We start from the raw sequence: 24567 nt of genomic DNA, 5'->3' as shown, positions 1-24567 counted from the left end.
AGGCGGTTGGAGGATGGATGGCGGCTAACAGATTGAGATTGAATCCTGACAAGACAGAAGTACTGTTTTTGGGGGACAGGAGGCGGGCAGGTGTGGAGGATTCCCTGGTCCTGAATGGGGTAACTGTGCCCCTGAAGGACCAGGTGCGCAGCCTGGGAGTCATTTTGGACTCACAGCTGTCCATGGAGGCACAGGTCAAATCTGTGTCCAGGGCAGCTGTTTACCAGCTCCATCTGGTACGTAGGCTGAGACCCTATCTGCCTGCGGACTGTCTCGCCAGAGTGGTGCATGCTCTGGTTATCTCCCGCTTGGACTACTGCAATGCACTCTACGTGGGGCTACCTTTGAAGGTGACTCGGAAACTACAATTAATCCAGAATGCGGCAGCTAGACTGGTGACTGGGGGCGGCCGCCGAGACCATATAACACCGGTCTTGAAAAACCTGCATTGGCTCCCAGTACGTTTCCGAGCACAATTCAAAGTGTTGGTGCTGACCTTTAAAGCCCTAAACGGCCTCGGTCCAGTATACCTGAAGGAGCGTCTCCACCCCCATCATTCTGCCCGGACGCTGAGGTCCAGCGCCGAGGGCCTTCTGGCGGTTCCCTCATTGCGAGAAGCAAAGCTACAGGGAACCAGGCAGAGGGCCTTCTCGGTAGTGGCGCCCGCCCTGTGGAACGCCCTTCCAGCAGATGTCAAAGCGATAAACAACTACCTAATATTCAGAAGACATCTTAAGGCAGCCCTGTTCAGGGAAGTTTTTAACATGTGATTTTACTGTATTTTTGGTTTTTATGGAAGCCGCCCAGAGTGGCTGGGGAGGCCCAGCCAGATGGGCGGGGTATAAATAATAAATTATTATTATTATTATTATTATCATCCTTATGGGCTTCAGAGCCAGTTGGATGAGTAAGTAGGAGGTACTCTTTGTTTTCATGGTGTATTTGAAGTCTTCATTGTTCTTCAAGAATTCTCAATTTGGTCTTAAAATACTCAGATTCAAACATGAACTCAGATAATTATGTTGAAGGACCAGGCTAGATACCACATGGAACATTTGCTGTGTGAGTCTCTTAAAAACTTTAAATGCAAGCTATTATTAATAATAATAATAATATTATTACCCTACCTTTTTCCCTAATGAGATTCAAGGTGGCTTACAGATAAAAACAAGTACAGCTAAAAACAGAAAAATATATCATTAAAATACAATTAAACAGAGATAGAATTTAAACTATATACATATATAAAATCTGTTTAAAACATACGAACAAGCCATGAGAGGGATAAAGATTGTAACCATGATAAGTGCACATTTTTTTACAGCCTCCCATATTGTTACCCTAAACCTGATGAGACAGTCTATCTGCTTAACACTTTACAGTTGAATTCAATGAAGCTTGAATTCAAAGCATGGGTAGGGAAACTAAGGCCGGGGGGGGGGGGGGCAGATCCGGCCCAATCGCCTTCTAAATCTGGCCTGCGGACGGTCCGGAAATCAGCGTGTTTTTACATGTGTAGAATGTATCCTTTTATTTAAAATGCATCTCTGGGTTATCTGTGGGGCCTGCCTGGTGTTTTTACATGAGTAGAATGTGTGCTTTTATTTAAAATGGTTCTCTGGGTTATTTGTGGGGCATAGAAATTCGTTTATCCCCCACCCCCCCCCCAAAAAAAATAGTCCGACCCCCGACAAGGTCTGAGGGACAGTGGACTGGCCCCCTGCTGAAAAGGTTTGCTGGCCCCTGATTCAAAGTGTTGAACTTCAGCTGCATCATTCCTTTAATATGAGAAGTCAACGTTCTACAAAACATATTAAGCACACCTCAAAATCAATTATAATCCCATATATATATAGAAATCAATTGCTTTTGTCATACTGGGAGTTATGAAAATGTAAGAGTTGAATTGTGCAGCAATAGGATGAGGTAAAGAAATTCAAGAATTGTAAATGCATATTCTCAATCAGAGCTGTACTTGTTTTTTCTCATAACCTGCTTTTTAACTATGTACGCAGAGGGCCCTATTGATGTAAATATGAGTGAAATCAGTATGGAAGAGATCCACCAACTCTTCTCTCAAGACCCTGCTATCAAACTAGGAGGCCACTGGAAGCCTAAAGACTGTTTGCCTCGTTGGAAGGTAATCTAAAGACAGGGAAAGCTGAAGCTTATCTTTCCCAAACAATAGTATTATTATACCGTAAGGAAAATAATAGGCTTGCATAGCTAACTTACATCCAATTCCTGCAGAAAATGAAAAATACTTTCCCCTTTGTTTTTTTAAAGAAACAAACTTCCAAAGTGCCTGCACAAAATCCCTCAGATGTATCTGCCCCCAGTTTGGGAGGCTTAATGCACTCTGGAGGGACTGTTGAGCTTGCACATTTAATCCACTTCTGTGAAAAGAAAAAAAGTTGTAGCCATTTTACATTCCCCATTATAGTAACTGGGGATGGGGAAAAGAGCCTCCTTTTTAACACATCTAATTTAGTCCTGAAGAAGAAATCAGTTTAGAAAGGACTGCTTTCCACAGCTACAGATATTCTGGTGGGTGCACACCCATACAAACTTTCTCTTCCTCAGGCTATACGAATTGCACAGTCTTGCCTGGTCTATGTTGTTAAGTGTGTACCTGTGGCAGCTGAAGCTTTCTGTTGTTGTGTAAAAGAATTAAATTGGTTCAGACCATCCTGCTCCCTAACATGGAGCTGTCTGGTCATGTCTTTAATATTCTGAAATCCCTGTTTGTAACTCTTGAGTACAGTCATACCTCGGGTTGAATGCGCTTTGGGTTGAACGCGTTCAAGTTGCGTTCCACGGCAACCCAGAAGTAATGGAGCGTGTTACTTCCGGGTTTCGCCACATACGCAGACGCTCAAAATGACGTCATGCGCAGAAGCGGCGAAAAGCAACACACGCGTGCGCAGACATGCTATCATTAGTTACGTTTGCTTCTGGATGCGAACGGGGCTCCGGAACGGATCCCATTCGTATCCAGAGGTACCACTGTACATAACAAAAGTTTGCATTGCAGCAGGCTTTAAAACACTAGAAGGATTATGAAATCCTGGTTCAAATTCTCAAGGGATGAGGATAGTTTAGCCAGTTGCCCATTCTTGAAGATTTTATTATTGAAGATTGTATCCATTTGATTTACATGTCCTTGGTGTTTTGTGCTGCTAGCCTGTGAACTGATAAAGTTTAGGTTGCTTCCAAGATCTAGAAAGAACTAATGGTCATTTTTTTTGTCTCTAGGTGGCAATCCTTATCCCATTCCGTAACCGTTATGAGCATCTGCCAGTCCTGTTTAGACACCTTATTCCAATGCTGCAACACCAACGTTTACAGTTTGCATTTTATGTTATTGAGCAAGTAAGTTAGTTTGTGTGTATTGTTGCCCACAATCTAATTTCGCTTCAGAAGAACATACATTGAAATAAGATTACCTAGTAATGGTTTTCTTTCCGAAATACGCGTTGAGAGAAAGACAGTAAACTGTGCTTTCCATAGGGCTCTTGCATACTGTATTAAATCCCTAAAATGTGCCCAGAATGTGCTTGCAGTTAGTGATGCCAAAATGCATGCCATGTTAGCTTTCCCAGTGTGGTAGTGAATGTCCTCTTTCTGTGATCAGCAGTTGGGACCCAAATACTACTTCACTTTACCCTGTAATCAATCCAGCAGGTTTTTATGAAACCTCTCCAAACATTTACCATTAAACTTAAATTATTTTCTGGTGTCACACTTTGCTCTGAAAGCTGATGTAATCATCCCATAAGTTCTTTTTAGCTGATATTGCTGATTTTGGCCTTGGTTTTGAAATGAACTTTTCATATTAAATTGCTGTGCAGCAGTGAAATGCTCCTATAACTAAACTCTCTGCAAGTAACCGAGATACCATATCGTAACTATTTTTTATTTGCCATGCTGCCCTTAAAGGTGCATGTGAACTCCTCAGGGCTTGGCACTAGTAGTTCATAGCCTATGCGACTGAAAAAGGCAAGTGTGATAAATTGCCCTATGTTTATGTAGCAAGCAGAATTTATTGGGGAGGCAAGAAAAGGAAGAAAATTGTCGAAGTAATTGTCAAGCTGAAGTAAATTGCAGTTACTCTAGTTGTTCATCCAATCTGGGAGGTAATTAACTGTTAGAAGGTCAGTATATATATCTGTAGTGTATTTATGAGACATGTAGAGCTTCTAGCCCCCAGGCTGCGGAAAATGACCAGGCCACAAATCCAAACTGGCCAGTCTGTGTAGTATTGGGCAAATGGGATCTAGAAGAAACCTAACCCGTTCAAGCAGTGTTGCAAGTTAATTCCAAAAGCCCTTACATCTTTTGTATACCTTCTAAATATGTTTCTGCCTTGATTTAGATTGTATTTTTCTTCAGGTCTTTCCTGAAATTAGTTCTAAGCAGGTATTCTATGAAAAAGAGAGACAGTTACTTATCCCTAGCTACTCATTGTGTTTTTCTAACAACATTTTCTGTCAGCCTGCTCCACATGGTTGGTTTATTTAGCTCAACATTGTCCTAGTGTGCAGCAGATTTCCAGGATCTCAGTCAGAAGTATTTACCTAGTCCCTGAATTTCTATTGACTGGAGATGATTGGGATTGAACCTGAAATCTTGTAAAGCATGAACTCTGCCAATTAGCTGTAGTCCTCACATTGGCAATTAATGAGATATAGCTGAGTGGTACAACATAGGATTTGCATCCCTAAAGTTCCTGGTAGGGATGGACACATCAGGTTTTTTCCCAGTCAATGTCGATTTCACACATGTACATGTAGAAGTCTGTTCAGTTTTTGCATTATCTGTGATTTAAAAAAGAAAAGAAAAATACGTATTTAAAATTGTATTAAATACATAAATGTGTATTCTTTTGCAATATATTTAAATATATTTATCTCAATATACACATTTCTAATTTTATCCCAAAACACCCACCTTTTTTTTTACATGTTTCAAATTTTTTTTGAGCTGAAAACTGTTGCAAAATTTTGAGAAGTGCAAAATCTGCATTCTGATCCATGTGTTATACTAAGTGATATGAATTAGGTCAGCACTTAAATGTGAACCAGAATTCTCCATCTCTAGTGTTGTAAACAAATGAATGAACACATGCAATTAATTTGTTGGGATTCTCTCTCAGGCTGGTAACCAACCCTTTAACCGCGCCATGCTCTTCAATGTTGGCTTTCGGGAAGCAATGAAGGACTTGGACTGGGATTGTTTAATCTTCCATGATGTGGACCATATACCTGAAAATGACCGTAACTATTATGGATGTGGGCAGATGCCAAGACACTTTGCAGCAAAGCTGGATAAATATATGTATCTGTAAGTAACTACAATCACGTGCTTTACTTTTCAAGTTAAAATGGTTTAAAGTAAGCAGAGGCAGACACTTCTGTGTCAGTTTGCATCCTAGAAAAGTGCTATTTATGACAGGCAATGAAAAGGAAGCCAAATTTGTTTTTACCTGTATTAAGTTCTGTTCATTGTAACCTTGACTGAAACTTCTTTTTATACAGCCTCCCTTACAATGAGTTCTTTGGAGGAGTGAGTGGCTTAACAGTGGAACAGTTTAAAAAAATCAATGGCTTTCCAAATGCCTTCTGGGGCTGGGGTGGAGAAGATGATGACCTTTGGAACAGGTAAATTGCATGCAAAATAGGTGGGATTGCATTACATGCAAGTTCTAATTGTGTTATGACTCCCCCATAAACTATCCAATTCCCACTGTGCCAGATGAATAACAAGAATTATGATATAAAATATATATAAAATATTGTGGCATGGGGGTTAGGGCTGGCTTAGCTTTGGAATGTTTGAAGATTGGTAACACTTCTTCAGAAAAAAAAGCAGGAAAAAAAAAAAAGGAGAGACATTACCTTACCAACAAAGGTCCGTATAGTTAAAGCCATGGTTTTCCCAGTAGTGATGTATGGAAGTGAGAGCTTGACCATCAAGAAGGCTGATCGCTGAAGAATTGATGCTTTTGAATTATGGTGCTGGAGGAGACTCTTGAGAGTCCCATGGACTGCAAGAAGATCAAACCTCTCCATTCTGAAGGAGATCAGCCCTGAGTGCTCACTGGAAGGACAGATCGTGAAGCTGAGGCGCTAATACTTTGGCCACCTCATGAGAAGAGAAGACTCCCTGGAAAAGACCCTGATGTTGGGAAAGATGGAGGGCACAAGGAGAAGGGGACGACAGAGGACGAGATGGTTGGACGGTGTTCTCGAAGCTAGTAACATGAGTCTGACCAAACTGCGGGAGGCAGTGGAAGACAGGAGGGCCTGGCGTGCTCTGGTCCATGGGGTCACGAAGAGTCGGACACGACTAAACAACAACAACAAACACTTCTTCTGGGACACACACCTATCTTGGCAGTATAAGCTGCCCATAGGCATTGCCCATTTCCCTTCTGTGTAATTGGCCATGTGCCTGTGACTTCCAGTCTTTCAGAGTAACATTTAGACAACTCCCACCCCCCTCTGCATGACTTTTAAGGAAGATCTTCCAGGATCTATAGCATTTTTATGTCCTGTGGGATGGGTTTTCTTTACTAAGCAGTTCTGGATGGGGTGGTGGATTGCTCTGTCTCAGGGTCAAATGCTTGCTTCTCTCCCCCGCCCCCCAGTTGCCCATTGTATTTCCTAACTAAAGTATGATGTTCAGTTAAGCGTTTGACCTACACATGGTATAAATATGATCATAAGATTGTCAGGAGCACTAGCTTACAAACCATATACTACACTTGATCTTAGCCAAAAGGCCGAGAAGCGGATGTGAGGGCGATCTGGCAGTGACATCTGTCACCCCATTGATCGCCAGGGTTGATTCGGCTGATCTGGCTGGCTAGGCGGGTGTCCCCTTCCTCCCTCACCGCTCCATGTGCGTCCCTCCCGAAGCTGCGCGCTCGGTGGAAGAGGACGACCATCCCAGATAGAAGGAGTGTACCGTTCTTTGGTCAAGGGTATACGATAGCTGCGCTCCCCTGCTAGAACCTCCAAACCATATTGTGGGGGTTATTGCTCAGATCATGCAGTCCTGGCAAATGTTGAAGTCAAAAATGCTAAAAAGTTTTTCTCTTTCCTCATTCCCCTCCAGAGTGCACTATGCAGGCTACTTGGTGACTCGGCCAGAAGGAGATACAGGGAAATACAAGTCTATTCCTCATCATCACAGAGGAGAAGTGCAGTTCTTAGGAAGGCAAGTCAAATTTTATCAGAGAATTACACATGAGAGTACAGATTTCCTAGCACTTCAGGCATGTGTCTGTTGCTAACCTGTCTGATCTCAAACACTAAAACTCTGCCACCTTAAAAACTAAGGGTGGAGTCAAGTGACTTAAAAGCTTCTAGTGTGATACTTTAAACCATATATGGGGTGTTGTTGCTTACATTCTTCAACATCATTCTCCAGCATCATAGTTAAGCTTGGTATAATCACACTTCTTCAGAAATGTATGTGGATCTGAAGCTTCGTTGTCTGGTGTTACAGATTATATTGGCTTGCACCTCTGTGATTCCTTAGCATTTGAATCTATGCTTAGCCATCCTGAGAGATGCAGATGATTTTAGCATATAGCTGACGTGTTATGTCTAGCACAGAAATATATGTAGTGGTACTAAGAACTTTCGTTGTGCTGGATCAAACCTACCAACCCAGACATTCATATACAATTTCCTTGTGTCTCAATTCCAGAAATCACATTGGTTGCCCAATTATAATAATTTAATAATAATAATATAATAATTTATTATTTGTACCCCGCCCATCTGGCTGGGTTTCCCCAGCCACTCTGGGCGGCTTCCAACAAAGATGAAAGATACACTAAAATGTCACATATTAAAAACTTCCCTGATTAATGTAAATTAATGTAAATAGAATAAAAATACCTTGCTCAGCCCTTGCCTAAACTGGCCCAATATTTCAATTGGATTACCAAGAGTGAAGATTCTGGATTCTTGTGCAGTGCTCAGCCAGCCCTGTAACATCACCAGAAACGTCAGTATGCCAGCTACAATAAAATTAATTTCAGCTGTGCATGTATAAAATGCAACTTCTGATCAGGGACAATCCACGTGATTTTTTCCCCACGCCTCAATGAAATATAGCTATGCCATTATTTTGCTATACATATTCATTGCATGGGACTTGGGCAGAAGAAGCTGACCCAGACTAATTTATATTGAAGGGTAATAGCTCAATGGAGCATCTGATTTGCATGTAGACGTATAATGTTCAATCCCCAGCATCTCCGTGTAGGTCAGGGAGACACCCATTGTCTGAAACCCTGGAGAGCTGCTGCCAGTTGGTATAGACAGTATTAAGCTAGATGGACCAATGGTCCGATTCTGTACAAGGCAGCTTCATGGGTACAATCAGGGGCATACCCAGCAGCCATTAAAATGCTTGAGAGAGGCTTATATGGTTTTCTCTGCCTTAGCAAGGCTTGCCACAAATGAGGATTTACTAATGCTTGCACTTGTGAAATATGTTTCTCCTATTTTATTCTAAAACATGCTTCTGCTACTTTATTTTGAACCATGACATTCAGAAATCTAAAAGCGATCCAAGCACTTAAATGTAAATAACTTGATGAGTTCAGTATTCTCCACTTGAATGAGGCTTTCCCCACTACTTTCCCCAAACAGGCAGCTAGATATTTTGTACATTTGCTTTAAGAAAAAGACGCTGAGGATGAGTTGGCAACTTTGTCAGTAGTGGCTATTCTTGCAGGATAATGCCAATTGCTATTAAATAACAGAAATTGTGATAAAGAAGTAAACAGGAAATTTCCAAGTGTTACACAGTTTGTGTGTGTGTGTAATTTATTTATTTGAATAATAAATGCCAGTTTCCTAACAAAAATTACAATAAAAACACAATTCAAGGTAAAAACTTCAAGTTCCAAAATAGGAATGACATCTGCCCAGTGGCGTAGCGTGGGTTGTCAGCACCCGGGGCAAGGCAAGTAATTTGCGCCCCCTAACCCGTGGATTTGCGCCCCCTAACTTGTGGATTTGCCCTAACCCCAGATGTTGCGCCCGGTGCGGCCGGCCCCCCCTGCACCCCCCACGCTACGCCACTGCATCTGCCAGACCATTGGCAAGGAGTTCCAAAGGGCAGAGCCTGCCACACGAAAGGCTCAGTCCCTGGTGAAGGCTGGCTGGACGTAAGGACGATGGGGGACAACCAAATGTGTCCTAACAGAAGATCTCTGTGATAGAGATGGAGTGTAAGGGATCGGGAAGTCCTTAAGGTACAGGCAGCTTCCCATTGGTGTGTGATTGACACATGTACAACCACTGACACACCCAACATTTTTGGCAGGGGAGGGGGGGCTTACATCTTGCAGAAACATGTGGTTCCTCGGAATGCAACTCCTGAGTAAATGGGCAGTTGCCTGTACTTGGGGCCTAAGGTTTTTTTGTTTTGTTTTTTTAATGGCTATGTGAATTAACACAAGAATCTTGACCTGGTAGCAAATAGGCAACTAGTACAGTTCTTTCAGCAAATGAGTGGCATGTTGTTGGTAACCTGCTCCTGTGTGTAGGCGTGTCCATTGCATTCTGCACTTCTTGCAGGTTCCAGACCAGATAAAAGGGTAGCCCTGCATAAAGCACACACACATATTGTATGTGTATTGCAGCATGGTCTCTAAATTAACTGCACACTCAAGCATAGAATGAGTCTGCAGTGCATGTTCTGGGCTGTTTTCCAATCTCTCCTTTGCCTTGATGAGCCATTTGATGCATTATTTCACTTAACTTCCCAGCTTTCATTCCGCTGCTGCAGCTGGCAGGCAGAGATTGTTTGTAGCATTTAAAATCAGAGTAGCCATGAATTAAACCTCCTACAGGTAATGTCCCTCAACTTAGCAGCCTTTCCTCTCTAACTCCAAATATATGGGACAGAGTGTCACTGAAGTTCAGTTGGATCAGTCCAGAAGCCTATCTAGTTCAAGTTCCTGTTTCTCACCATGATGCCTATAGGAAGCCCATTGGAGAGTGGCCCCTCTGCACATGATTTCAGAGCTAAGCCCTGGCCTTGAAAACAGCCCCAGGCTATATTAAACTCTCATGAGGATTTGCCCCAATTAACAAATCTGCAGCATGGTTCAAAGAGGTGTTTGGAGGAGCGCAGCCAAATCATTCAATCACAAGTCCTAGGTAGGGGTGGTCAACATTCTTTCATCTGATTGCTTAACAACAGCGATGAAGTATTTTTACTGTCTTTAGAAATAGTGCTGCCTGCTGAGGTCAAAGCCTTAGAGATGTATCTCTGCACTGTTTTATAACTTTCTTTAGGTATGTCAGATTGACTTACTTTTTCTAAATGAAAGCTAAGAACATAGGGCTCTGGGCCTGGTATTTGTGGCAGCCCTGTACACAATATAGAAAAATGGAAAGCAGAATAGATTTTTTTAGGAGGTTAGGCTTGAAAAAAAATTATGTTGCATTTCATGCCACAATATGTCTGATGCCATTCTAATTGCAAATTAAAAATATTTCTCAGTGTGCTTTTTGAAATCCCAGTCTCCTACTTATGATCATTACTTTCTGAATGGTTTTAATATGTTTAGGGACAGAAGTCTATCATACTAAGCATCCTGTTAGTAGAAATACACTAATTTCTCTCTTCAATTTTGAATATTTACCTTAACGTCTCCCAACTTTTTATTCCAATAGGTATGCACTGCTGAGGAAGTCCAAAGAGAGGCAAGAATTAGATGGCCTCAATAACTTGAACTACTTTCCAAATGTTACATATGACGCCTTGTATAAAAACATAACTGTCAACCTGACGCCAGAGCTGGCTCTGGTGAATGAATACTGAGAAGATGAAAAGAAGAAAACATATTATTTTGTAGGTATCTCTTGGACAAGAAAAATCTTGTGTCTAATGAAGGATCACAGTAATTTTGAAGAATAATACTCCACGCACACAGATCGTCAGATTATAAACTCACTCAAGACTGTGCAGCGAGCTTGGACTTCACTTGCTTTTTGATTTCTCTTTTTAAAGAACAGTGATGTGACCTGCTGCTTTTGTTCCAGCATTCCATCTCCTTAATCTTCAATACCAAACTGTGACTGAATGTGCTTTCCTGTTCATCAAACCAGTTTGGCTAAAAAGGACGCCATTGGCTTCTTGACTTTGGGTGCCAGAAGCTTATCTGGAGGCAATGACCCTAATGGGAGATGAACTGCTACTTAACAATGATATCATTCTTCTACATTTGTGTTTCTATTGGTTTTTTTTTAACTGAACTGCTTGAAGACTATATACTGTATATAAATATATATACATACACACACAACAGAATCACTTCTTAAAGAAGTGCAGGTGTAAATAAGCTTGTAGAAATTGCTTTTTTATATAACTATTTTATGATCCCGAACTGAAGCTGAAGGTTTACAACATAAGATAATTTATGTAAGCCCCCACCTGTGCAAACACTTCAGAACATCAGATGACATTCATGTGAGTAATTTTCTTCAGAGCTTCTTACCTGTCTGTTTGCAGGTTTGGGACTCTGCCAGTAGGTTATGAAGCTTAACAAATGGAAGCCATAGCAGTGCTTATTTGGGGGGTGGAATCTGACTTTGGAAATAGGGATTCCACTCATTAATGAACAAAGACCAGTCTCGTGCATTTTGTGGTCGGATAGCCTTTCAAAATTTTATGCTGATTGATCACATTCTGCCATATATCTCATAGTGGAAGCTAAACACAGAAAGAAATGCTTCTAAATCAGCTTCGCCTTTGCAAGGGACAGGTTCTCCAAAAAGTTGTAGGTTGTCACTCACCCCTCATATCCACACATTTTTGGTTCAGACTAAGTTTGCAAAGTCTACAGTGATTCCTGTAATTGAACTTTGGGCGTGGGGAAGTTATAGTATTTTGATATATTTATTGTGTAAATGAAACTGTACACTGAACTAATCTAGGTTAAAATTGTAGGTTAGAACTCTTGGTTATTACAGTAACTGAGAAGGTGTTGCACAAGTACAAATACTGGGATAAATATATCCAGACTCCAAATCATAATTAAAAGAATGAAGGGCATTGAGATTAGTTCAGGGGGGCAGAATGTGAGTCTCTGTGACACAAGTGCTTGGTCCATATCCTCCATTCAGTTTCACAGATCTGGTTTTTGTTTAAATGGGCATCTTAGATTTGTGCCTTTTTTGTTTCATTTTTCAAAAACTAATCCACCTGTTCATACTGTATGTACAAACTTTTTTTTTTTTTACTAGAGCTTATAGCCCTGGTAAATGTCTTCTTGGATTGCTCTAATATATATTTATAGACGCAGATTGTGAGTACTTAGCCTGAGAAGTACTTTAATTTCTTTTATTGCATTGTTGCCTTCAATTTGTTTAACTTGCATAGTTTACACTTAGTTTTTTTGGTTCGGTGGATGTATGATCCCCATATACATTTGTTGTGGGTGTGACTGACCAAGCCTATTTTCTTACGTCTCAAAAGTTATGAAAGTGTGTGTGTGTGTGTGTGTGTGTGTGTGTGTGCGTGTGCGCTCGCGCTCGCACGTGTGTTTGTGTCTGTCTTATCAGCCCATATGAAAGGCAGCAAGTCTGCTCTTGAGAATGCTGGTAAGTGTGCTTTAAAATATTTCATAAGGGGAACCCTTCATGGCTGCTGCAGAGGTAAGGATTTGCGTGTCTTTTTATTTTTTTATGGCACATATAGCAATAAAGACTTCTAAATTTTGACTTTTTTCAGATGTGGATAAGACACATACCCTTTTCTTGCTTGTCTTTTTTTTTTTAATCTAGAAAACTAATAGAAAACAACATCTTTATTCAATGGTGCTTCAGTTGAGGAATGTATTTTCAAATTGTCTGAATTCACCATCACATCTACATACACCCGAATAGATATTGGTCTGTGTGGCATTTCAAATCCTCAAGCTTTTGAGTAGATTGCCATCCCTCTAGAACCCCTATTCTTGAACAAGAAAAGGAATTACCTCTGCTCAGAAAGGCATTAAAGATTAGCATGAAAGGGTCAGTTTTACTCCTTAATCAATGGCTTTTGGTTTATTTTGTTCTTTCCAATCAAGTTGTTTTATTTTCCTCTTTTAAAATGTGGAATATCTTTGAAATGTGCACTGTTATTCTTATCAGCTAAGTCAAATACTATATAGTAAATGTAATTGTTGAAAACATAAATGTCAAGCGCATGTGATGTTATAGTGTAAAAGAAAATCATTTTAAAAACTGTACATACTTTGGCAGCTGAAATTTCAACAAGGCCAGTGCTCCCCATCTCCATCAGCACGGTTGGCTAACACTGCTGGGGGCAGAACACTATGATAAAAATGCGTGTTATTATTATTTTTTGTATGAGCCATGTGGGTCTTTATTTGCTAAAACATTTGTTTTAAAGCCACTACATTTTGTAAAAACAAAAAACAGCTCCTCTTCTTGAAAGAGTTTACCAGCTGAGCAACCACCATGCATTTCCAAACACCTGCTCGGAAAAGGTAGCATTGAACAACATGTAGCTTCCTTCCATCCTATTGTTTGAGCTTGCTCTTATGTTTTCTATGAGGTGCCAGGGGTACATTTTTGCACTGAAATCTATAGTGTTTTAAAACACACACAATTTTCAGCAAAGCAATCCTTTGTGTCATTACATTTATTTACCCATGTGTTTGTACATTTTTGTATGTTAATTTATGAATGATTTTTTCAGTAAAAAGAATACATATTCAAGAACCAAGAGACTATTGATGTCACATTATTTATCAAAACAATGTTTAACCTGCAGGTTCTATGTAGCACAAACCACAGACAAGCCTTAAACGTACAGTTTAGTTGAAACAACTTGCCAGATAGCTATTTTTTAAAAGTCAACTTTTTTCAGTCTTCTCCACCCCCACCCCCGCATTACATTCCATGAGATAGTATCTGAACTTTGAACATTATAATCACTGAAGACGGTCAACCTGTTTCTGTTAGAAAGAACATGTGCACACTCTCACTGTCCCTTATTGTTCAGAGAAGTGGCCTGGGTAATTTTCTCCAGGATCGCGAGCCAAGTGTTCGTTGTTCTTATAATTCCAGAATCTCTTTTGGGAAATACATGATTCTTCTGTGGGTTACTTAACAAAGTGCTGCCTTAAATTCATGATACAGTGACTTTCAGACCATCAAATCTAGACCATCAAAACTAACCTTAACATTTGCCCATGTCAAATACAGTAACATGAGCTACTATCTCCAAAGCTTTTTAAAATAGCAGTAAATCACAATGTTACAGAAACCTCCGATACAATAGTTTCATTAAACCCAGACCAATCTCTTACAGAGGCTGAGCTGCTTTTCAGCCTTCATGGAATTAAGCTAATGCACATGCTACATTTTATTGTGACATCTCAGTGTTCAAGAGAGACTTTATTGCGATACAGCTTGCATCTTTTCCAGGCCCCTTGAAAATGGATGTAGAGAGAAACTAATGTTGAACCTGGTATGTAGCATTGTCCTGAAAACACACACCAGCTTTTGTTCAGGAGGAGATTTTTCCTATCAAACTGCTAAAGCCTCCCTTTGCTCAAGTCCTTTTGGCACATGGCAAAAATAAAGTACTGAACTATAACGTGTTTTCTCAAAACTATTTACCGCTTGATCATTGGCAGTAGAAGGGATATTTCCATCTCTAAACTAGCAATCTAAAATTACCTCTGTATTCGATATCTGTTGTGAAAATTATAGGGCACCTTGAAAATGGCCAAAGCCTGAAACACAAATCAGAAATGTGGTTATTCACGTAGAAGCTCTTGTTCAGTCCTCAGAAATGATAAAGGAGTCAAGGGAACAGGCTAGATTCTGTTTAATGCTCAGGAGTTTAACTAATCAGATTATCCTGTGATATGGGTATAATTAGGCTCTGGTAACTTGCAGAGGAAGTGCCTGTTTCTATCACATCCTTTTTCTTTAGCTGGTGATACTCAAATGTTTTGTAGGAATCATATTCCTTGAAAGGAATAGCCTTTTGAGTCTGGCCAGTACTTAATCTTTAACAGAGGCTATGACTTTATTAGAGCAATATTAGCTCTATCCAATTATATATCTGCATCAGCAAAAGGGAGGTCTCATAGCCTCCCCAATGTGATTAGCAACAAAAATCTGGGAGTTAGAAAAATAAGTTTTTTGTACGCTAATGAATGAATGAATGAATGCCTACTTAAGCTCTTTGTGGTTTCTGCTTATCACTGGCAGTGTGGCAACATGACAAAGTAAGAGAGGCCTAGATAAATACTTGGCAGCTTCTCTTCTTCAAAGCATGGTGATCTGCTGCTTGTATTCTCTAGTTTCTTGAGTCTGATAAAGGTAAATGTTTTTGTTGCTGGATGGATTTTGGAGATGCTTAATAGTTGCCTGATCTCCCTGTAGAAGCACCAGCCTAGCTGAATGGGACAGTTCAGTTTTTCCATAGGTGGAAGGTCTTCCACACCTTTCTCTTTCTGCACTTGGGGTCCCTTGGGAATCTGCCCTTCACATTCTACACATGGTCCCTGGGTGAGTTCACCAAATCCCCTGGCGTTCAGTATTGCCTATGCACAGATGACACTTGGTACTCTTCATGCCCCACACCCCGAATGAGAGTAATCCCATCCTCAGCCAGTCCTGCATCTTCAGATGCCCTCCCTGATGCCTCTGTTTGGCTGCTTTGCCATCATCTCAAACTTGGCATGCCCATAACCAAGCTTCTCATTATTCCATCCATGCCTTTGCATTCTTCACACATTTTGAACAAGCACACAGACTTGGCTTTAATATTGGACTCTGTACTTTTGTTCTTGGATTTTCAGTAATGTATTTTTCAAATATTCTGAAGGAAGAAACGACACTTTCTGTCCCTTTGGCAAAAACTCTGGTCCATGACATAGACTGCTGCTGCGGCCTTGCTCTCTTTGTTTTTCCATTGTCTCACTTTGGAACCCAGAATTTTATCCGGCATTCTGCCTGGAGCCCAACTAACCACCTACATTTCATCTCTGATAATATGGTGGATCTCTTAAATTCTGACATTGGTTTCCCATCAGCTCCTGGTTCCAGGCACAAACTCCTTGTCATTATCTTCAAAGCTCACTCCCTGGGACTTGCCCCCTTTTCTCTTTGCTCTTATATTTCAATACACCCCTATCTATGAACTTTCCTCCTCCAACTTATTGGAGGGTTTCCTGCTCTGGAGGGTTTCTGCCTTGCTGACCTTTATTTCCAAGTATTTCCAGAACACCTGTGTGATGGCACCTTTCCTACTTTTGGTGCCCTCCAGATGGTGGGACTGGCCAGTGGTTAGGAACGGTGGGACCTATAGGTCCATATAGGACACAGTAGGCCCATAACCTACTATAACTTAGTCTGCAACATCTAGACCTAAGTGTGTGTAGGTGAAGCAATGGCATATTTTCTGTTTACCCTTCTCTTAATTTCTCCTGTATTCCATTTTAGATTGTAAGATCCTTGGAGCAGGCTTCTGTCATGCTGTGTTCAATGCCATGCATCCTGATATATTTGATCTTGGTTAGGCACGATGGGCTGTTGGTCTGTTGTTGCTGCTGTTCCATATAATAACGGGTGTAGAAGGAGTTTAAGCTGCTGCTCGTGGGTTGTGGTTCAAAATGGCATTAATGCAGGAAGTTATTTATTGATATGTATGAACAAGTGGCTAAAACTGGCTTCGTTAATTAGTAAGTTACTGAATACAAGCAGCTGCACCCTCTTCCTCCACCTGTTGTGAAACAATCTGGATTACTCAGGATAGAACTATGTTTGCTAGGGCCAGCCTAGCCTTTTCCTACCTTATCATTTCTGCAGTGGGGTGGATAAAGTACTGGCTAAGGTGGCTCTTTTGCCTTTAACAACTATATAGCAGAAATAACTTTTAAGATGTGCAGTGTGTCCCGACGGCATTTAATTCCACCACTCCAGCTTTTGAAAGCACAAGTGGTTCTTCTGCAAAGGCAGCTGGGCTTAGTGAAATTAAGCTTCGGAAACCAGCATTCCAGACGAACGGCTACACTATTTGTTTTCAAACTGTTCCTGCAAACCACAAGGTTCCTTCAAAATGTGAGGAGTTTCTCAGTGGAAGACAGGCTTGGCATATGCTCCAGTATCCTGCTATAGAAAAGGGTTCCGTGGTAATATATTCATTTTCAATATATTCCCCATTGACTTGTCTGTTGGGAGCCTCTATTGGATGCCAAAAAACCCTCGGATTCTATCCCTGGTTGGCATTTCCTCTTGGAAGAACTCAGAAGAGCCATTCTCAGTCTGCATGGGTAGATAATAGCCAGCTCTATGGACCAATGGCCTGACTCTGGCTGCGCACACACTGTACCTTTAAAACACATTCTTTCCCTCAAAGTATTCTGGGCATGATAGTTTAAACTACAGCTCCCATAATTCTTTGTGGGATGTGTTTTGTTTTGAATGTGTTTTAAAGGTACAGTACAGTGTGTTTGCCATCTCAGCAAGCCAACTCCTACATTCCTATATCCTCGGTCACGAGTAGGGAATTTGTGGTCCCTTCAATGATGCTGAACTTCCAGTTCTCACTAGCCCCAGCCAGCATAGCTAATGGTCCAGGATGATGGGAGTAGCAGTCCAACAATGACTGAAGGACCACAGGGTCCCTATCTGTGCCCTATTTTATTTCATATGACCAGTTGTTAAAGCACAAGAACCAAACACAACAGACTGAATGGCTATTTTCAACTTAGAGCCATATCTGAGTTTGCTGTACTGATGCTGAGCATGTTCTCTTGCCTGCACGAGTGAAACACTCCTGCAAGCGGAAAATGATTTCAGTTTTGCCACCCAGTGAAACCTACCTGCACACATTTTTTTTTACTCCCACACTTAGTGAACATCTGCATGTTTTACTTGGTCTCTGGTTTTGAAATCACTTTCTCTGTATAAGCTGAGAAATTCTTGAGAACTGATGTCACAACTGCACTCGCTTTCTTTTCCCTCTTTTCATCTCTCTGCAACTAGACTTGCGGTGTCACTCCAGAACGGACAGAAGTAGGTGGAGCATCGTTGCCGATGACTAATTCAGTTACAGCTAAAGCTTAACTGAGCTAACCGGCATTTGTGAGGCAGGGCAAGGTGACTCAGAATGAATGGCATGGGTAGATGGAAAACCCCAGGTGGCCTTTCAACCACAGCATATCACTGGTGATTGGAAAATACCAGTGTGACGTAAAGGAGAGGAGCAGGAAAACCTGCAGTACAAATCTCATTCCTATTGTCAGTTCTTTGGGTCATCTTGCACTAAGCTACTAGGAGTTTATATGTAATGCACACCTAACAATACACGCCTACCTTACAGAGTGTTACAACATAGGGAAGACTGTAATGTTTGATGTTTTTATTATATTAGGCTGCTGAGGAAGGAACTGGGGGAGGACACTTAGAGAGCAGTGGGAAAGTGTGGACCTTCAGTCCTTGCAACTGCCTCGTTGAGGCAAGACCTACTGAGAATAGTTGCTGTGATCACTTGGTCTGTGCTGTCTTAGTTTCTTTGAATAAAGAGTTGACTTCACAGACACTGGGTGTTTCATTGCTTATTGTCCTTAACTCCTGCTGGGTGACAGTTCCTTGAGCTTCTTTCTTCTCCCATCCTCTCCAGGCAAGGTCTAGATTTTCACAGGACGTCCCCCCCCCCCCCGCTTTTACTTTATTATTTCTACTTTTTTTCCATTTTGAAACTTCCAAGGTGGCACAGTGTCCTGATCCCCTGGCCAACAGTGCGCCAAGACGAAGCTCCACGTCCAGAAGGCAATCCACACAGCAGAGTTCCAAGTGTGGATTTGCCAGTCCACACAAGCCAAGTCCAAAGATCAGGAAATGCAGTCCAGCAACAGCCCAAGTAAGACAAGTTCAGCGCTCAATCTCGAAGTTGAAATCCATGAAGGTCCAAGGAGAATCCCAGGCAAGGTCCCTCAACATGGGCTGTGCTGCCTTCTTCTACTGTGTCTTCTGTTTTCAATATCTGGGCTTGATGTGGCATGCAACCCTCACCTGCTCTCAGCTTGCTCCAGCTGAGAAATTCCATGTCTCCTTCCCCACCTGGCCAGCTAGTGAATGAGGCTGCAAGCCCTGGCCTGCCTCTGCTTCCTGGACTGCCCCACCCACTGTCCCCTGCGCCTTAGGACCTGCCATGTTCGTGGGGATGGGGGCCTCTCTTGCTCTGGCTTCCTGCGCTCTAGTCCCTGCCCCCCTTAACCTCCTCTGTCACCCTGTGAGTATTGGCTACCCCAACCTCTCATTCCCCACCCCCAGCTTGCTCCTGTGTGACCCACTCCTAGCTGCACCCCTCACCAGCATCCTCTCCCTCCTCCCCAAAATCCTGCCAGTTCATGACACACAGGCACTGAGTTGCGCCCAACATTGGAGGGGAGGGGCCTGACTCCACATGTGCGACGTGCATCACATGCATGTGATGTCACGCATGTTGAGCCTCTCTTGATGTGATATTCGTGTGCCAGGCCACACTGGTCCACGTGGCATCTCAACACTAATGTACTAATACTAATGTGCTGAGACTGCAATGCAGAGAAAGAGGGCCAGAAACGACGAAGAAGAAGAAGAAGAAGAGGAGGAGGAGGAGGAGGAGGAGGAGGAGGAGTTTGGATTTGATATCCCGCTTTATCTCTACCCTAAGGAGTCTCAAGAAGGGATGTGGGTGGCGCTTTGGGTTAAACCACAGAGCCTTGGGCTCGCTGATCAGAAGGTCGGCGGTTCAAATCCCTGTGACGGGTTGAGCTCCCGCTGCTCGGTCCCTGCTCCTGCCAACCTAGCAGTTCGAAAGCACGTCAAAGTGCAAGTAGATAAAGAGGTACCGCTCCGGTGGGAAGGTAAACGCGTTTCCGGGCACTGCTCTGGTTCGCCAGAAGCGGCTTAGTCATGCTGGCCACATGACCCGGAAGCTGTACGCCGGCTCCCTCGGCCAATAAAGCGAGATGAGCACCGCAACCCCAGAGTTGGCCACGACTGGACCTAATGCTCAGGGGTCCCTTTACCTTTACCTTTAAGGAGTCTCAAAGTGGCTAACATTCTCATTTCCCTTCCTCCCCCACAACAAACACTCTGTGAGGTGAGTGAGGCTGAGAGACTTCAAAGAAGTGTGACTAGCCCAAGGTCACCCAGCAGCTGCATGTGGAGGAGCAGGGAATCGAACCCGGTTCACCAGATTATGAGTCTACCGCTCTTAACCACTACACCACACTGGCTCTGCATAGGAAAAGAACTGAATAGGAAAAGAACAAGGTGAACAGGAGGTTTGTGTGTGCTTATATGACTGAAAGCCATTAAGTGCAAGGTGAGCAGCCCTGGGGACAGCATTTAATAAATGGAGCACTACAGGTATACACAGTCACAACCCATCTAATCTAAGAAGGCAGGGAGTGGCAGTAGGACCAGGAAAAAGGCCTCGGATAGTACTCTTAACAGGTTAGTGTGAGAAAAGATGGTTCTGTGCCCCAAGCCACATAGGAATTTAAAGGACATTTTGGCTTCAGATCCCAATTTGGCTCTGAAGCTTCTGCTTCCGCTTCTTCTACTTCCTCCTCCTCCTCCTCCTCCTCCTCCTCCTCCTCCTCCTCCTCCTCTTCTTCTTCTTCTTCTTCACCTTCACCTTCACCTTCACCTTCACCTTCACCTTCACCTTCACCTTCACCTTCACCTTCTTCACCTTCTTCACCTTCTTCACTTTTTACAAATATTTCAACAAGAAAAGCAAAACCTTTGCAAATCTAATTTACCTTCCCCTTGACTTCCCTCCCCTGCTTTCTGTGGTTATTTATTTAATTTTTTTTATTACTGCATATCCAGTTCAAATATATTTACTATTTTCTCCTAAACTTCCCTTTAATTCTCTCTTACTGCACATGTTTATATCAGTCCCGCTAATATTTGGATTTGTTTACAATGTATCTTCAAATGGTCAATAAAGTCTCCCCTTTCTATTTTAAAAAGTCTCTCTTCTTTTTTCTTTTTTTTTATATAAATTTTTATTAATTTTCCAACATAAATAAAAAACAATACAATAAACAATACATAAACACACAAACATATAAACACGTATAATTTCACAACCTCTTTTTCATAAACCTTACTTCCCCGACTTCCCCATACCTCCCCCTTCTGCATCCCTATTTCAAAATTTCTTCAGCAACCCCTCGCTTCAATTGACTGATTACTCATTTTCTCCCCCCCCCTTTCTTCTATTACTTAATCAATTTACAGCTGTAATTCTATATTTTCTTAACCTTGACATTTTAGCACTCATCAATTTTACAAGTCTCTCTTCTTGATGCCTTATTCTTCTGGTCAGTTTTGCCATTTCTGTGTATTCCATTAATTTTAATTGCCAGTCTTCCTTTGTCAGAACTGTTTCTTCCTTCCATCTTTGGGCATAAATCATTTCAGCAGCTGTGGTAGCATACATAAGCTCCGCCCCCCCGCACCCATTTGGTAGATACCTCTCCACCAATTATTCCTAAAAGAAAAGCAGTTGGTTTTCCCCCCGCAAAAGGCTCTGAAGATTATTAGGTGACATTGAACCTGTTGCCAGCTTTGGAACACATGCAATAAGCCCATATACACCAACCTGAACTCCCAGCAGAAGGGGTGGGATACAAAGGATATTAGATAAGAGACCAGGATAGGAGAAGACTTTTAAAGTGGCTATTGATGGTCTTTAGGGGAGAGACTGAAAAGGGTACAGGAGCTGAGGTACAAAGAGAGGAGAAATGAAAGGACAAGGTTCTCTGATTAATTTGATGGGGAAAGTGGCAGGAAGCCAGCAATCAGATTTATGGACAGCGCAGATGTGATCATAGTAATGATGAGGTGTTTTCTTTTTTTATGCCCGGCATTCTTTCCTTGGACCTTGTGCATGCAAAATGAGATGGGCTCAGGCACTGAACTATGGACGCGCAGATCCAAGTCACATATTTAGGCAGTTACTCTTGTTCCATCCATACTGTAACATTTGCCCACTTCCCTGATGGTTGAGTTATTCCAGGGTGGGGAGGGGAAAGAGTGTCATTTCAGAGAGTGAAACTTAATTTTTGAAAATTTCTTCAGTGAGGGGTTGTGGTTGTGAATAATTCAAATCTGCTATTCTTTGTGTGTGACTGGACAACATTTAGTTTGGTAAGTCTACGTTGGTGCAGAAGCTGCTTGGTTTTATTTACAAGCATGCAAGCAGAATGTAAGCCGAGACGCACGTGCTCCTACCATGCAGCAGATCTCACATGGCGCTTCCAGCTCATCTCTCTCCACCACTATTTGGGTGCTCTGGTCATAGTTAGCACCAACATGTAGGCTGAGTTGCTACTCCCCCAACGGCTATGCATTAAATGCAAGTACAGCGGAACCTCGTGTTACGTACTGGCCTCCTTGCGAATGCTGCAGGTTATGAGCTCCGCTAACTTGGAAGTAGATGCCCCTTGTTGCGAACTTTGCCCCAGGATGCGAGCAGAAGTCGTGTGCCGGCAGGGCAGCAGCAGCGGGAGGCACCATTAGCAAAAGCATGCCTCATATTCCGAGTGCGCCTCATACTAAGAACGGACCTCCGGAATGAATTACCGTATTTTTCGCTCTATAACACGCACCCGACCATAACATGCACGTAGTTTTTAGAGGAGGAAAATCTGTAGGCATGCCACCCGTAGGCATTCCCTCCATAACACGCACAGACATTTCCCCTTACTTTCTAGGAGGAAAAAAGTGAGTGTTATGGTGCAAAAAATACGGTAAGTTCATAAGCAGAGGTACCACTGTATCAGAAAGGAAAGAGCACCCTTGGTGTACCCTTGTGATCTAGAACCCTGATTACTCAGGGTTCAAGACTGTGCAGAAACCTGCTTGTGATAAGACTCTTCTCACCCGTCTGTGTTGCCAAGGGGAAGTTCTACCCAGCTTCCCACTTGTATATTGGTGCTAACAGTGCATAGAATATCTGAATAAGACCTTGGTCTCTGTTACTAGCGACAAACAAGCATGTGTACAGGCACATAAAAAGGTAAATGTAAAGGACCCCTGACAGTTAAGTCCAGTCGCGAACGACTCTGGGGTTGCGGCGCTCATCTAGCTTTACTGGCCGAGGAAGCCGACGTTTGTCCACAGACAGTTTTTCTGGGTCATGCGGCCAGCATGACTAAGCCGCTTCTGGCGAAACCAGAGCAATGCACAGAAACGCCACTTACCTTCCCGCCGGAGCGGTACCTATTTATCTACTTGCACTTTGACGTGCTTTCAAACTGCTAGGTTGGCAGGAGCTGGGACTGAGCAACGGGAGTTCACCCTGTCGTTGGGATTCAAACCGCCGACCTTCCGATCAGCAAGCCCTAGGCTCAGTGGTTTAGACCACAGCGCCACCCACATCCCTATGTACAGGCACATACATTCACACAAATATCCAGATAGAGCCATCCCTACCATTACATGGCGTGAGGTGGTTGCCAGAGGCAGCTGATTTTGAATGTCGTCAAAGGACAACAGCCTGCCAGTTACTTCATTTGTCACAAGTGGCACTGTTAGGTAATTTTAGATTCTGAATTCGAGAGTCTCCTGTGTTCCTGCTCTTTACATGGCAATGCATATTTCAAAATGTGAATCGCCAGCCCAGTTTCATGGTGGGGCTCTTCCTTTTGCTGGGTGGGGCCCTTCGCTTGGGTGGGTCCCAAAGCGGAATGCACCATGTGCTCATTATTGTCTTGCTCTGAACGGTTTCCCACCCACTAACTCCATTATGAAAACATCTGCCAGGGATTCACTCCCTTCTGGAGGGACGGGTACATAGTCTGGGGAAACTCTTTGACCCATGTCTGTCACGAGAGGCCCAAGTGGCCTTGATAGCAAAGAGCAATAGTGACCATTCCTGCCAAAGGGTAGCCAGCAACTGTGATCCACATGCAGGACTGAATCATTGTGACATATGTTATGTGGAGTTTCCCTTAGAGCTGCTGCGGAAGGTGGTGGCCTGGCTCCTTTATTGGGCTCCATGCAGCACAAATTACCCTTATGCTGAATGAGCTGCAGGGCCTGACAGTTTACTGGTCTTGGCCTGCAATAAACAGCTTGAGACCCAGGTTTGTGAGAGACCTCCTTCACCTCTACAGGCCATCAAGGTTACAGGCATCTTCTGGGGAGCCTCTGTTGACTGTCCGACATTGCACAAATCCTCATCTGGCCACATTGGGGAGGAGGACCTCCTTGCTAGTGGCACCTTCCCTGCAAAATGATCTCCTAGCAGAGATCAGAAAGGTGCCCAGGCTGAACAGCTTCTGCTGGAAGTTAAATACACTCTTGTTTACCCAGGTGCAGAGTAAATCTAATAACTAGATGTGGTTGATTAGATTGCATTGTACTGTTTCAAATGTAAACTACTTGGGTTAGTTAGTCACAGAACTGAATAGCTGTGTATGTGTGTCTCCCAGAAAAGTCACCTGCTTTGTCCCATTTGTTCAGTACCAAACTGACAGCGTGGTCCGGAGTTCTGTTT

The 24567-nt window shown here is 42.6% G+C and overlaps 1 protein-coding gene and 1 non-coding gene across 2 annotated transcripts in view; one reads left to right on the top strand and one right to left on the bottom strand.

The window, feature by feature from the left end:
* Nucleotides 1–13763, top strand: part of B4GALT5 (beta-1,4-galactosyltransferase 5) — a 54194-nt gene extending 40431 nt beyond the window's left edge. The window contains exons 4-9 of the mRNA XM_028735166.2: nt 2016–2140; nt 3256–3372; nt 5156–5343; nt 5538–5660; nt 7120–7221; nt 10707–13763. Coding sequence (XP_028590999.1) covers nt 2016–2140; nt 3256–3372; nt 5156–5343; nt 5538–5660; nt 7120–7221; nt 10707–10854 — 803 coding nt within the window. The 3' untranslated portion in view covers nt 10855–13763. The remainder of the gene's footprint in view (nt 1–2015; nt 2141–3255; nt 3373–5155; nt 5344–5537; nt 5661–7119; nt 7222–10706) is intronic.
* On the bottom strand, nt 6597–6796 carry LOC144327890 (U2 spliceosomal RNA). Its single transcript, XR_013393065.1, has one exon. It is a non-coding gene; the product is annotated as a U2 spliceosomal RNA (small nuclear RNA).
* Nucleotides 13764–24567: the final 10804 nt, after the last annotated feature.

This window comes from Podarcis muralis, chromosome 5 (genome assembly GCF_964188315.1).
Source record: "Podarcis muralis chromosome 5, rPodMur119.hap1.1, whole genome shotgun sequence".
Taxonomy (NCBI): Eukaryota; Metazoa; Chordata; class Lepidosauria; order Squamata; family Lacertidae; genus Podarcis; species Podarcis muralis.
This window is presented reverse-complemented; position numbering and strand designations above follow the sequence as displayed.